The 13,787-nt window shown below is 47.9% G+C and overlaps 1 protein-coding gene across 5 annotated transcripts in view; it reads right to left on the bottom strand.

Annotated features, from left to right (window-relative positions):
* LOC126537575 (glycoprotein 3-alpha-L-fucosyltransferase A-like) overlaps nt 1-13,787 on the bottom strand; it is a 50,610-nt gene that overhangs the window by 18,557 nt on the left and 18,266 nt on the right. For 4 of the 5 annotated variants that reach the window (XM_055074366.2, XM_055074367.1, XM_055074365.2 and 1 more), the window contains exons 2-3: nt 10,314-10,564; nt 4,366-4,589 (exon numbers count right to left, since the gene is read on the bottom strand). In XM_055074366.2, coding sequence (XP_054930341.1) covers nt 4,366-4,589; nt 10,314-10,537 — 448 coding nt within the window. In that variant the 5' untranslated portion in view covers nt 10,538-10,564. Of the gene's footprint in view, nt 1-4,365; nt 4,590-10,313; nt 10,565-11,985; nt 12,075-13,787 lie in introns of those variants that run through there. The other variant, XM_055074369.1, reaches the window with a different exon arrangement.

Raw genomic sequence — 13,787 nt, 5'->3', positions numbered from 1 at the left:
GCATTAAGGAACATTTTGCGGCAAGGTATTTCTGAAATGGTGTAACTTCAAGTGCTCGATAAAAAGCTCGGTGGGGGTGCCAGCCAGACACCCCCACTGGTTTCGCCAGCCTTCGTATGTACCGGTGCCCAGCGTCAGCGAGATCCTGACATCTTCAGTGGCACTGATGAGAAAGACGCTGATCATAGGCTGGAATCGCGTGAAGTAGCGAGCGCCACCTACAAATCGGACGGTTCCCTGAAGCTCAACAACGCGATCTTTTATTCAACGGGTGTCGCCAAGCTGTAGTCCAAAAACCACAAAGCCGATCTCTTGACGTGGGCTAGCTTCAAAACCAGCATCACAGAAGTCTTCGGCTGCCTTGGCGTGCGCAAGCTTAGCGCTGAACAACACCTACGAAGCCGATCCCAGCAAACTAGTGAAACGAATTCACCCGCTACTCTGTCGGCTACCTCTGCCGGCGTGTCAACCCAACGATGGCGGAGGCGGACGATGTTCGTCACATCATGAAGGGCAGTTCCGAGGATGCCTTTCATATGCTGTTGTCAAAAAACCCTGGCACTGTTTCTCAGGTCGTTGAGCTTTGCCGGAGTTTCGACGAGCTCCGCTGACAGCGTCTTCTCACGCTGCGCCCACATTTGTCCGACGAAATCCCCTCGAGCATGGCCACGGCTCCTAACATTGACTCACTGCTTTTCCAGGTAAAAGAGTTCGTACGTGGTGAGGTCGCTCGTCAGCTTTCGCTGTTGTCCACTGCTGCGAACCACCCTCGCATTTGCCTGTCAACGTTCGCCAGGTCATACAGGAGCAAGTTCGCGCAGCTCTGCCTTCTGCCAGCGAGACTCTGCTGGTGCTTATTCCTGTTGACTATGCCGAGGTGAAGGCATCACTCTGCTAAGTTGAAGCTCTCACAGGGCCACCATCTCAGACCGTTGCACCATTCCCATCAGCCGCGCCACGGTATCCAGCTCCTCGCTTCGTTCAGCCGAAGTAGCCACACAGCAGTGGACAACGGCGCACTCCCAACAACCGGTCAATATATTTTGCGTGTGGTCTACCTGGCTATGTCGCACAAATTTGCCGTCGCCTCGCACTATTAACTGCTGTAGCTTCGACCATGAACCATATGTTTCACGTTTGCCGTCGTCCGCTGGATCTCGTAACACCGGCCGCATGTCTTAATACACCGACCACCGCACTCTTGTTGGCCGCCGTTCGCCATCGCTTCGACGCCGATGCGTCGTCGTCCCTTAACGCTGGAACGGGAAAACTAGTAACCACAGTTCCCGAGGCAGGACCCAGCTGCGTCACCCACGAAAATACCAAGGCCTCCCTTCTCCGACTAATGTTGTTGACGTATATGTGGGTGGTGTCGCTGCACTCGCCCTCGTCGGCAATGGTAACGCAGTTTCAGTTATTAGTGCCAAACTTTGCTGTTTGCTCAGAAACGTTGCGACGCCACTGTCAAGCGTATCACTTCGTACTGCCAGCGCAGACAACATCACGGCGGCGGCTGCATGCACTACCCGCGTTGTGATTAACGGAATCTTCAATATCGTCGAATGTTTGGTGCTGTATTGTTCCCACGGTCTTATTTTGTGCCACGGGACTTTCTTTCCGATAATAAGGCTGTCATCGACTATTCTCGGGCTGAATTCAAATTTCAAGCGCTTTGCAACGCCGCGCTTCTTGACGCTCTTGAAGCTGAAGATAAAATATTTGTTGCCGAAGACGTTGCAATTTCGCCGCACTCATCTACCCTTGCCATGGTGTCATGCAACACTGTTGCTGATGCAAGCGCACTTTTTACGCCATCTGCCATTTTCGTTCGTCGCAAATGTTCCCCGCTGCATTTCGCTCTTTTAGAAGTTCATACAGGCGTCATCGAACTGCTCGTCTCCAACCAATTGTCACGTCCCCTCACTTCGCTTGGTGGGGAGTGCGTTGGGCGCGTCCAGTGTGTCGACCCTGCTGCCATCACTGACATGCCAACTGGTTCCATTACCACTCATGACGTCGCTAAAGTGGCTTGTGACCCCACGCAATAGCTTACTTCGCCCAATGTCCTAAATAGCTCCATTGCCGAAACGTTGACTGTTTCACAGCGCACCCAGCTTCTACGCTTTCTCGACAAATTGCGTTCTTCTTTCGACTTCCAACATGCTCCCTTGCGCCGCACCTCCCTTGCGCCGTGTTATCGACAACCAAGCAGCTGACATGCTCAAGCGCGGCGTCGTTCAGCCTTCGGATAGCCCCTGGGCATCTCCTGTTGTTCTTGTTAAGAAGGATGGATTGATTCTGTGCCGATTACCGTCGTCTTAACAAGATAACTCGGAAAGATGTTTACCTTCTAAAGAGAATTGACGATGCCCTTGACGGCCTCCAAGGCGCAGATTTCTTTCTCTTATCGACTTCCGCACAGCGGCTATTTGCAAGTCCCCATGGCACCAGACGACGACCGACCTAAAACGGCCTTTGTACACCAGGTGGCCTATATGTCATGCCTTTCGGGCTTTGCTACGCCCCCGCAACATTTGAGCGTATGATGAATGAACAACCTTTTGCGTGGTCTCAAGTGGAAAACGTGCCTGTGCTACTTAGATGATAGGGTTATTTTTTTCACCCGATTTTCCCACCCATCTCTGTAGTCTAGAGAAATTGTGACAGTTCCTAACTGGTGCCGGCCTTCAGATCAATCTGAAGAAATCCTGCTTTGGCGCAAGCCACCTCACCGTCCTTGGCCATGTAGTATCTAAAGACGGTATGAAGCCATCCTAATGTAATTGAGTGCTCGGTATACCCCCCAACTTGCGATTCAGTCTTGTCGGCAAGATTAGTGAACTCACTCATGCACGCAGTCACGGGAATTGACTTGGACTTGTGTATACGACCCGCACCTACACCACTTCTGTTCAAACTCCGGTCCACCGGTCCGCTTGGACTCACCTATATAGACTCGCTCAGACTCGCATCCTGTATAGGACTCACCCATGCTCGCTTCAAACTCGGATGCACGGGCTCGCTTGAGTGTGAGCGAGTCAACTGACGAGTTCGCCAAACCATGAGAACAGACGCCTGCTTCCGGACCTGCCCAACACCTGTCAGCGCAGTTACGGCGATTTTAGTGCCTATTGCCGCTGAAACTCCAGGCGAAATATTTTCTTTGGGTTGTATGCACGGTTGAAAATCGACCTAAATTGTTTTCAGTTGCGCGCACCATGAAAAAACAAAGCGCTATTATGACGTATGAGGACTACATGTGGTTATTTGTGCAGGGCGCTGTTTTGGCGGCGATATACGGTCACCGATATCGAATCACCGAAATCGCGCCGTTTGAGCAATAAGCGTAGAAGAGATCGCGTCACAACTGTCAGCAGTAGTTACCGCACTCATGTTTACCAACCGAAGCAGATGATCAAATCCCCTTCACGTCGCCGGCAGCCGTTGCTCGTACATGGTTTCCCGCAACGGACAGACTTGAGCGACAGCAACCTCGGTCACATGAGTTCTTCGCTCTTCGCTTAAATGAGCTTTATAATTTAACATGCAATACACATTTCAAGCTCTAAAATATTGTGTCGTGACCCTTGAAAACAGGGAAATAAGAAGACGGAAAGATCAACCTTGTTTACAAATAAATCTTTGTCCGGACAGTTCATGCTGGTATTGCCTTGTCCTATAGCCCCAATGCACCATAGGATGTAAAAACTCTAGCCTACTTAAATTTAGGTACGCGGTAAAAAACCCCAGGTGGTCAAAATTAGTCCGGAGTTCCCCAATATGGCGTGCCTCATAATCAGATCGTGGTCTTGGCCCGCAAGACCCAATAATTTATTTTCTAAATTTAAGCACTGCAAGGAAATAACTTTTTCGTAACGAAGATACCCCCTCCCCCCTCACACAAACAAACAAGGTAGATTGGGTATTCCCTAATCCCTCTACGATCCGATCTGAACGCTAAGAATCGCTCTACAAAACTGAAACTATTCGTGCGTGATTTCAGCAAGGTGAAAGTATACGCGAGCACAAGTATAGTAGGGGGAAACGAGACGAACGCCGGACTTGCAACTAAGTGCTGATTCGAAAAAAATACCACCAATCTCTGCCCCGCGCATGCGTTTCTTCTACGGTGGGTTCTTTACGTGTTGCTGGTTCTGTATACCGCCCTCCAAGGCGAGGTATACTTCTCTAGATTTCACGCATACGGCGGCATCGATATCCGTGGGATTTTCTTCGAATTAAAACGTAAGTCCAGCGTTCATGCCGTCTCTTCCTCCTCCTATACTCGTGCTCGCGTCTTTTCACCTCGCTGGAACCCATCACATTTTCGAAAAATCATGACAGATGCAGCAAGCAATGACTCACTGACGCTCTTGGGCTGGGCCTTGTATCCGGGCGGCAGGTACATTAGCTGCGACACGATGCGGTCGTCGTGCGGCGACTGCGGGTCGGGCCACACTTTCGGGAGCCTCGACAGCCTGCTCGACGGACGAGGCCATTCGGTGCCGTTGGTGAAGAACCAGGGCAACTTGTTGCGTGACCACGACGAGGTCGGGTCGTCGTGTCGGTGGCCGGCTCGCTCGTTGTCCCTGCACGTAGGTGCGGCAACGCGCGCGGCTGGCACCCGCTGAAGAACCTGGATCTCCGCGTTCAACCACAAAACGAAGTTTACTTGCACTTGATATAACAGCGGCGTTTGCATGATTTTGACACATGCGGCCCGCACCCTCTTTCAAGATCATTCCATACGTGCAAACCGAGGTGGTGCAAGTCGAGGGTACTTTGAGTGGGCGAAGAAGGAGCCCTCAGCGAATTCGTCTAAACGGCTATGGCACATAAAACCGGGGAGGGGTGGTACAAGGAAAATTTTAAATGTTCTTCACCTTGCTGTACTACAACCAAAGCAATCTTTATGAAGGAACGGCTTTCTAAAACTTCAGACGAAGCTTCGTTTCTCGCGTACAAAACTTGACACATGCACGCACACGTACACCACTTGGCTGATAACGGTGTGACGTCATTCGTGACCCATTGTCACGTGCACACTTTTAAGAGAGCCTCCGGAGAACTACCGACGACAGCTGCACGTAGAAGCTTTGCGTACAAAACGAATGCTAAAAATGTGACAAATGAAGCTGCTGCGTGACTTTGAGAAGTTGAACGAGACCTCCTATACAGATATAGCGTTTTCTGTAAGAGATTCGTGGTCGGGGGCAGCGCAACATGGTTTTGGGCACGTATGACGTCTCGTGATGCTCCCTGCGCGGAAATATTGAAAATGTGCCCCTCACTGCTTTACTCAGCTCGAAGGATATAGACCAGGGGTCTTCAAACTTTTTGGCCAGAGGGTCGATTTGGTTACCCGTGGCAGTGCCAAGCTGGTTGAAAAGTTAACCGTGACTGCACGACTAATTAAATACTCGATATTTAGTAAGCCGTTCATCAAAGGTTTTAAATTCAGGTTAATAAAGTGATCTGGGGCAGGTGGCTATGAGTGATTTATGTGGACTCCCTATTTGCACAATAACGACATTATATAGCCGTGACACAAAACACATCGAACATAATTAAAGGCCTTCTAGAGCGCGTAAGAGACTTACAATATTTAAAGAGAAGAAGAAAATAATAATATAGTACATACCGCAACGAAAACGTGCAGCAGCACCGAAACAAGAAACAAATTGCAATGTGGAAGAGGTCGAAAAGTAAATTTGACGTAATTACGGAGGCTTTAAATTTTCGACTAAGAACGATAGCGGCTACTGAATACAACGTTCACCTTTGACAATGTACTGTCAAATGGCAGCAATCGAAATTCGAACCTATAAACACGAGGTCGCGGGACCGAATTCCGGCCATGGCGGCCCCATTTCGAAGGGGGCGAAGTGTGAAAACACCCGCGTACTTAGATTTAAGTGCGTGTTGAACAACACCAGGTGGTCCAAATTTCTGGAGTCCCACTACGGTGTGCCTCTAATAAGACCATCGTTTAAGAACATCCATATTTCTTTTTAATTTTCAAATTCGGACAAATTAAAGCAGAAGCAGCTGATTAACATTAATATGAAAGGTAATGATTGTACCATTACATAAATGTGGAGTGAATTCTCACCAAAAGCTTTAGAAGGAAAGAAAATGTTTAGATCAATATCTTCGCAAAATCGCTATATTACAATGTACAACTTGGGGAGCATGTGAAGACAGCAAAACACCGCACATGTAGCACTAAGCTGAATTAGCTTATCTAAATGCATGGGAATTGCGCCCCATTGCCAAGACGCAGCACGCATGCTAATTTACGTGGTGGACATGATGCTTTGACTTTGTTATTGCAGTGAACTGTGGCGGTATAAGCCTGATGAGCCAATAATAACCAGAGAACAGAGTTGTTCGTCATATAAGTTAGCCGTGTATCTCGTGTTCGTATTTTTCAATCCAGAGAAGGTTTGCTTACAAGTGTAGGTTGTGCCCGAAATGGACATGCACCCACGGGCACATTGCTTTCAGTTTAGGAAGTGTTCAGAGCCTAGTGATTTGTAGAAATTTATTCCATTTTATTCTTTGTACTTGCATTTACATGCCCCGTGACTGCAGTTCAATTACGTACACCTTGAAGGATCCTGGCAGTTCATCTATATTGCAGCCAAATGGATTTCTGAACATTTGTAGTTCCTGATTCCTGTTACTCAGATCAGAGAATTTTTGGCAAATTTGCGTAGACTGGTCGCGGAAGATTCATGTCACGAAGAGGAAAAGAAGTGCTGCATTAGTCTCTGCTCTAATTGTTGAACAGCTGCGAAAATGCTCGCACTCTCGATTTTGTACCTCTTTTTTAAAAAAAAAACGTAGTTTTGCCCCGCAGGTTCTTACCTCCACGGTAATGAATTATGTATGCCTTTTTTTTGTACCCTCGCACTGAGCTTAATTGTGCGGTCCGTCAAGTCGACGCAAAACGCCGATTTCTAGAGCCATACATAAGTGAACAGTAGTTACTCGGGGCGATCCTCCTGAGCAACGAACTCTATTTCTTGACTAAGGTTAAAGAAACGTGACCAAACTTTACCGCAGCTCAGCCATCAAACTGCCGTCATGTCTACGAACTCAGATTCCATCGCCTTTAGTAGTTTATAATGACATCAACGCAAAAGCGATGACGACACAGACAAAAGCAGCACGCATGACAAGCCTCGAAACAACAACACCCTTTAGAAATTCACGGAACTGGTGGTGGTTCAGCCCATGTGGCCAACTGAAACAACAGGTTTCCAACTGAAACGACATGTTTACAACTTACCAACTGAAACGACAGGTTTAAAAGCACCGGTCGCGCCCACGTAATTCCAATCGAGGACCTGTCCCTGAATCATGCAGTGCAGAATCGTTGCCTTTAGAATCCACACACTTCGGCAGCTTTTATCGTAACAGGTCTTATTTTGCTCTACTACAAGCAATGCGCGAATACATCATCATCATCGTCATCATCTGCCTGGTTACGCCCACTGCAGGGCAAAGGCCTCTCCCATACTTCTCCAACAACCCTGGTCATGTACTAATTGTGGCCATGTCGTCCCTGCAAACTTCTTAATCTGATCCGCCCACGTAACTTCCTGCCGCCCCCTGCTACGCTTCCCTTCCCTTGGAATCCAGTCCGTAACCATTAAGAGGAAGCTTTAGCTCGGGTGCTCCTATCTAAATACATGTAAAAGGAGAATTCGTTTTTCTCGGCAACCACTGCACCAAATTTGACGGGGTTTGCTGCATTTAAAAGAAAAACTTCAAATCTAGTGACTGTTGGTATCGAATTTTTGAGTTAGGTCGTAAATTTTTTATTAAAAATTAGCAAAAATTGAAAATTTTCAAGAAACGAAACTATCAAGTTTACAACTCTGTAACTCAACCACTAGAAATGATAATACAATTCTGTGAATTGCATCTAATAGTACATCTAAAGCGTACAAAATTGATATGTTACACATGAATATAAAAAAATTTAATCATAGAGAAATACAACGTTTGCAAAACCGTTGTCACCAACGTAACAAATTCACGTGAGATGTAAAATGACATATTGAATTTGTCCGCTTTGAATGATCTAATGGATGCCGTTTACAGAACCGCGATATCAGTTCTTGATGCAGAGCTATGAATTTGTAAACTTCGTGCTTCTATTTTTTTCAAACGGTCAAATATTTGAAAATCGTTTTAAGGAAATTCAAGCCCTAAATCGAAATTCTGCTTCCAACAGTCTCTAGAATTTAACTTTCTCTTTCAAATGCAACAAATTTCATCAAAATCGGTCCAGGGGTTATCTCATAAAAACGTTTTTGCGTTTTTACATGTATTTGAATAGGCCGCGTCGGAGTTGGGCCCGAGCTAAAGCTTCCTCTTAATGACCATAGGTTATCTTCCCTCCTCATTACATGTCCTGCCTATGCCCATTTCTTTTTCTTGATTTCAACTAAGATGTCATTAAGTCGCGTTTGTTCCCAATCTGCTCTTTTCTTGTCCCTTAACGTTATACCAATCATTCTTCTTTCCATAGCTCGTTGCGTCGTCCTCAATTTAAGTAGAACCCTTTTCGTAAGCCTCCAGGTTTCTGCCCCGTACGTGAGTACTGGTAAGACACAGCTATTATACACTTTTCTCTTGAGGTATAAGGGCAACCTGCTGTTCATGACCTGAGAATGCCTGCCAAACGCACCCCAGTCAATTATTCTTCTGATTATTTCCGTCTCATGATCCGGATCCGCCGTCACTACCTGCCCTAAGTAGATGTATTCCCTTACCACTTCCAGTGCCTCGCTACCTATTGTAAATTGCTGTTCTCTTACGAGACTGTTAAAAATTACTTTAGTTTTCTGCAGATTAATTTTTAGACCCACTCTTCTGCTTTGCCTCTCCAGGTCAGTGAGCATGCATTACAATTGGTTCCCTGAGTTACTAAGCAAGGCAATATCATCAGCGAATCGCAAGTTACTAAGGTATTCTCCATTAACTTTTATCCCCAATTCTTCCCAATCCAGGTCTCTGAATACCTCCTGTAAACACGCTGTGAATAGCATTGGAGAGATCGTATCTCCCTGCCTGACGCCTTTCTTTATGGAGGACTACGGTGGCTGTGGAGCCGCTATAGATATCTTTCAGTATTTTTACATACGGCTCGTCTACACCCCGATTCCGTAATGCCTCCATGACTGCTGAGGTTTCGACAGAACCAAACACTTTCTCGTAATCAATGAAAGCTATAAAAGCTATATATAAGGGTTCAATGAAAGCTATAAGCTATAAGCTATAATCAATGAAAGCTATAAAGCTATATATAAGGGTGCGCGAATACAGCCTTTCCTTAATTCTTTAAATATGTCATGCCCTGTTACCGTGTCCTGCATGCTAACTGAAGCTTGCTGCATGTTGTACATTGGAGAAAGGAGGTCTATAAGATGCGCAGTTATTTACGTGCTATAGTTCTTATGGCGAAAAGGTGGAGAATGTACTCCGCTGGCACAGCGCGCCTGGGCGAAGTCAACAAAGCTTCGGTGCGTCTTCGGACGCGGTGGCTGGGATAAGTCAATCGGAGGGTCACGTCTCGACTTTCGACACGCGATGGTCACCCGAGGCTCCCGATTCGTCAGCATTGCCTCGGACGAGATTAACGTCTTCTGAGAATCTCATAACTGCAGTGAAGCCGGCTACCAGAAACTAGGGCAATAGATCAGGGTTTTGCGGAGAAGTCCCGTTTTCAAGCGGAGGGGCAGCGGAGGCTTTGCAAAGAAGAACGGCCCGCCTGCGTGCCAGCCATCATCGAATGTCCCGGCAACAGCCGCGGGCCGGAGGAGGGCTCCGCGGGCTGAATTCGGCGCGTGGGTCGCAGTTTGGAGGTTCTAGGTAGTTGTACGAATAACGCCAGCAAATCGGAAAGAGTCCTGGTGGACCTGGTGCTTCTCTGTTACGCACCGCTCTCTGTGTGAAAGATAAGAAATTGATTCTTTCATGACAGGCATACGAGTGAATATATACAGTTGGGACCCCCAGAACTCACGTATGACTTGTGAGAGGAGTATTTGGGGTAACAGTGATGGGAACGAGTGTTCCAGCAAGTCACTGGCAAATGTAACGTGAAATCATAAATACAGCATATATGCGCAAGCAGGGTAAATAAATCTGCAGAGTTTCGAAGGCGAATCCCGGTCTGCTTTCTTCAGGTTGAATAGTCAGGGTTTACCAGGAGGTGACCATTCATATGCTCATGCTTTCAAGCTTCAAAGAACGTCGCCGGACGCTTGAAACCGACCGACATCGCCAGCGAAACAGACCTGAATATCTGGCGCTCCATGATGCGGCGGGCTCGCTCCGTCCTGCTCTCAGTACCGTTCCCGTCCTGGCTGGCCGACATCCATGGCAGCGGCGTGCCCTGCTTGGAGGCCACGTTGAGCTGGAAAACGACCAGCGTGAACCCGCTGGCCAGCACCGCGGCCAGGACGCAGCGCCGAAGGCCGCCCGCGTGGCACACCGGCAGCCCGCGACGGGACGACGCCATGCAGCAGCAGCACGTTGGTTCCGCAGGCTGCACAACGAAGCGGAGTCGGCGCAGTGCAGACATTAGCGCGTACCTTTTTTTATTGTGTGTGTCAAAAGTATACGGGCTATACGTTGCGTGCAACAGCGAAGCTGACCATACAGGTTGTCTAAGGGAGTCGCTGTGGCATGCGACAAGCTGCGAAGGCCTGGAAAATGTCTATAAAAAATATTCTGGTGTTTTACGTGCCAAGAGCACGATCTGATTATGAGGTACGCCGCACAGGGCAGGGAGGACTTCGATTAATTTCAACCACGTGGGTTTATTCGACATGCACCCAATGCATGGCACACGGGCGTTCTTGCATTTCACCCTTCCCATCGAAATGCGGCAGCCGTAGCCGAGAGAAGAACTCTCGTACGAGGCTTAAGTTCTCGGAGGTACCGGGCTGTCAGGAGCGCCACAGGAACCGCATGACACAGCCGTCAGACATAGGTGGCTGAGGCCTCGAAGGCCCGTATGCTTTTGACAAAGGCTGTACATACACAGTATAAATGCGAGAAGGGATAAGGAGCGCTTTATTGCATTGCATTGCACATCCAATGTTGATTATGATTGTATAAAGCTTCAGTCTCCTTGTCCAATGAGGGACTGGCGTGCATATACCTCAAATGAGTGGGATGCGGTACGCTCTCCTAATCTAACTTGCCTTATCTACGGATCGAGAAGGGTTGTGGTTATGTATATAGTTACGCAAGTTGGTGATGCGGGATATTGACACTGCAGATCATTTGTGCTTCTAGGAAAATAAACTTTTAGTGCTATAGTCATGCAGCGCTTGGTGCTACATCCCTTCTACAGACTAGCTTGGCGCTCTTTGGTCATACCTGGTCCTTGCGCCACTAAACACCACACATTCATTCATTCATGTAGCACTTGTGTCCATCTCTCCTGCCAGTCTTGAGACCGGCAGTGAGCTGTTATGTACAGTATGAATTACCAGTAAGTCGCAGTCACGCGACGTGCTCCGGAAGACGATCTCAATTTCAGTAATCGCACGTGCACAGCAGCGAACGAATCCAAACATTTACGAAACGTCGCGGGGTGTTGACGAAGCTGAGGGCTCCATATATACTCACGTCAGCAGGCGCCGGCCGCTCTCCAACGCAAGCTATAGAGTTACTGAATATAATAGCATAAACAGTAATTCTAACACGTAGGCACAATTCGAGCTTTATAATGTATAATTTGTTTTCTATACTTTGAGACCGCGGCCTTTATCGTGTCTAAAATTTTGGCATTTCGCATGCCGCGAACCATCTAAGTCCCTTTAATAGCTTATACGTAGAATCCAAACGTTAAAAACCAATCACACGTTCGATGGCTGGTTCAGCCTGCCAATCAATCGATCGGTTGCCGTGGCACGTCAAGTTGCGAATGAAGAGTAGCAAGGTGAAATGCAAACTTACTCGACTGAAGTGTTCGAATGCAGATACAGGCTGAAACGAGGTTATAACCTTCGGCGTTTCCTCACACCGTGTTTGGCTGCAAGTGCGGACTTCTTTTTTCACGCCGATTAAACAGCATGTGCCGTTCTCACACGTGCGCGCGAGAGCTACGCCAGCGCTTCGTCTTTCTCGTCGACTAAAGTCTATTTTCTGCGTGAAAGAGCGCGCGTGCTTACTGTGCCGAATGGGCAAGTATTTTTTGTTTGCTTGCTTGTTTGTTTGTGTACAGACTGTTTCACTCGCGCGATGATGATGATGACGATGGTGGAAACGTTTTATTGACAGGAAAATGGGGAGGGTAGTTAGGAGAAGGGTGGTCGGATTCTTATTCCGGAATTTTGTTGGCTGAGGCCGCTGCCTTGGCTCTTTCCACAATGGCTTGCTGGTCCTCGAGGGCTGAGCTGGACAGGGTAACCTCCCATCCTTCCCATGATGGCTGTTGTATAATGTCTAAGGCACCATTAGCCTGGCAGGCCCGTACCATATGGTACAGATCTGCCTTCTGCCCGCAGATTTTACTCTCGGCTGAAAAGGATTGTGGCTCAATAGCATGTAGCTTGAATGGGTTATTAAATGACATTGTTTGTAATTTCCGTAAATGACATTCTTCTGATTTATGTAATCCCTTGGTCGGGCCCGGGTATTTTCGCCGCGATAAGCGCAAATGCTGTAATATATCTGCATAAGTTACTAATGGCAATGGGAAGTCCGAGTCTTCGGGGAGGGAGGAGAAGGGACCCCGGGGGAGCAAAGCTCGGGCGACAGCGTTTGCACGCTCATTTCCCTCTACACCCTCGTGACCTGGCGCCCAAATCAGCTCTTTGCGCGAAGCGAAGACCCCAGATTGTTTCAGGATTCTGCAAGCTAGCGGTGCAATTCGGTCACGCGTGTAATATCTGTATACAGTTTGCGAGTCTGTAATGATGTATTCGGAATTTGGATGCGAAGCTGCCATGGCGATTCCCCGTGGCGATTCCCCGCAATTTCCCCGTGCCGAACAGAAAGTCCATTGACCGTCTGCCCTTGATGCACCACCGATATTGTGGCGACTCCTCCCGCCGGGCCCGCAGCGTCCACGAAGAAGGCTTCCTCTAATTTAGAATAGATCTGGTCCATCTTCTTGCCTCTTGCCCTTCTCCTTGCTTGTTGATGTTCTGGGTGCATGTTTTTAGGATGGGGGAGTGTCGCAAATTTGCTCCTCCACTCCTTCGGAATGTCTTGTCTCATTGTCCCATACCAAGGACAGCTGATGTTCATGTGCTCCATGCAGTACCTTGCGTCCCGTTTTCGTTCCTGCTAATCTGACATATTGACCTAATATTTGGGCCTCAATTATCTAATCTGTTGTATTGTGCACCCCCAACTGCAACAAGCGCTCTGTAGATGTTTTGACCGACAGTCCTTGCGCCTTCTTATACGCTCTCCTAAGCAAATGATTATACGCTCTCCTAAGCAAATCGAAGTGATTTAAATCGGACCTCCTCATCAGAAGGTACGGATCCACGCACACGATTCGGCTGAGTATAAAGGCTTGGACCAACCGAAGAGTGTCATTCTCCATCAACCGTCTCATCTTATTGGTGATACGAGTGATCATTCGCATTACTTTTTCGCATGATGTAAGGAGTTGAGCAATCATTGCTGCGTTGACACCCTTGTTGTTAACCAGTAGTCCCATGATATGCACTGTCTCCATTTCAGGAATCGCAGCGTCGTGCACCCTAATTTGGACCGGGGCTTCATCTTCTCGTCTGCGCATGATT

Source organism: Dermacentor andersoni, chromosome 4 (genome assembly GCF_023375885.2).
Source record: "Dermacentor andersoni chromosome 4, qqDerAnde1_hic_scaffold, whole genome shotgun sequence".
In the NCBI taxonomy this organism is placed as follows: domain Eukaryota; kingdom Metazoa; phylum Arthropoda; class Arachnida; order Ixodida; family Ixodidae; genus Dermacentor; species Dermacentor andersoni.
This window is presented reverse-complemented; position numbering and strand designations above follow the sequence as displayed.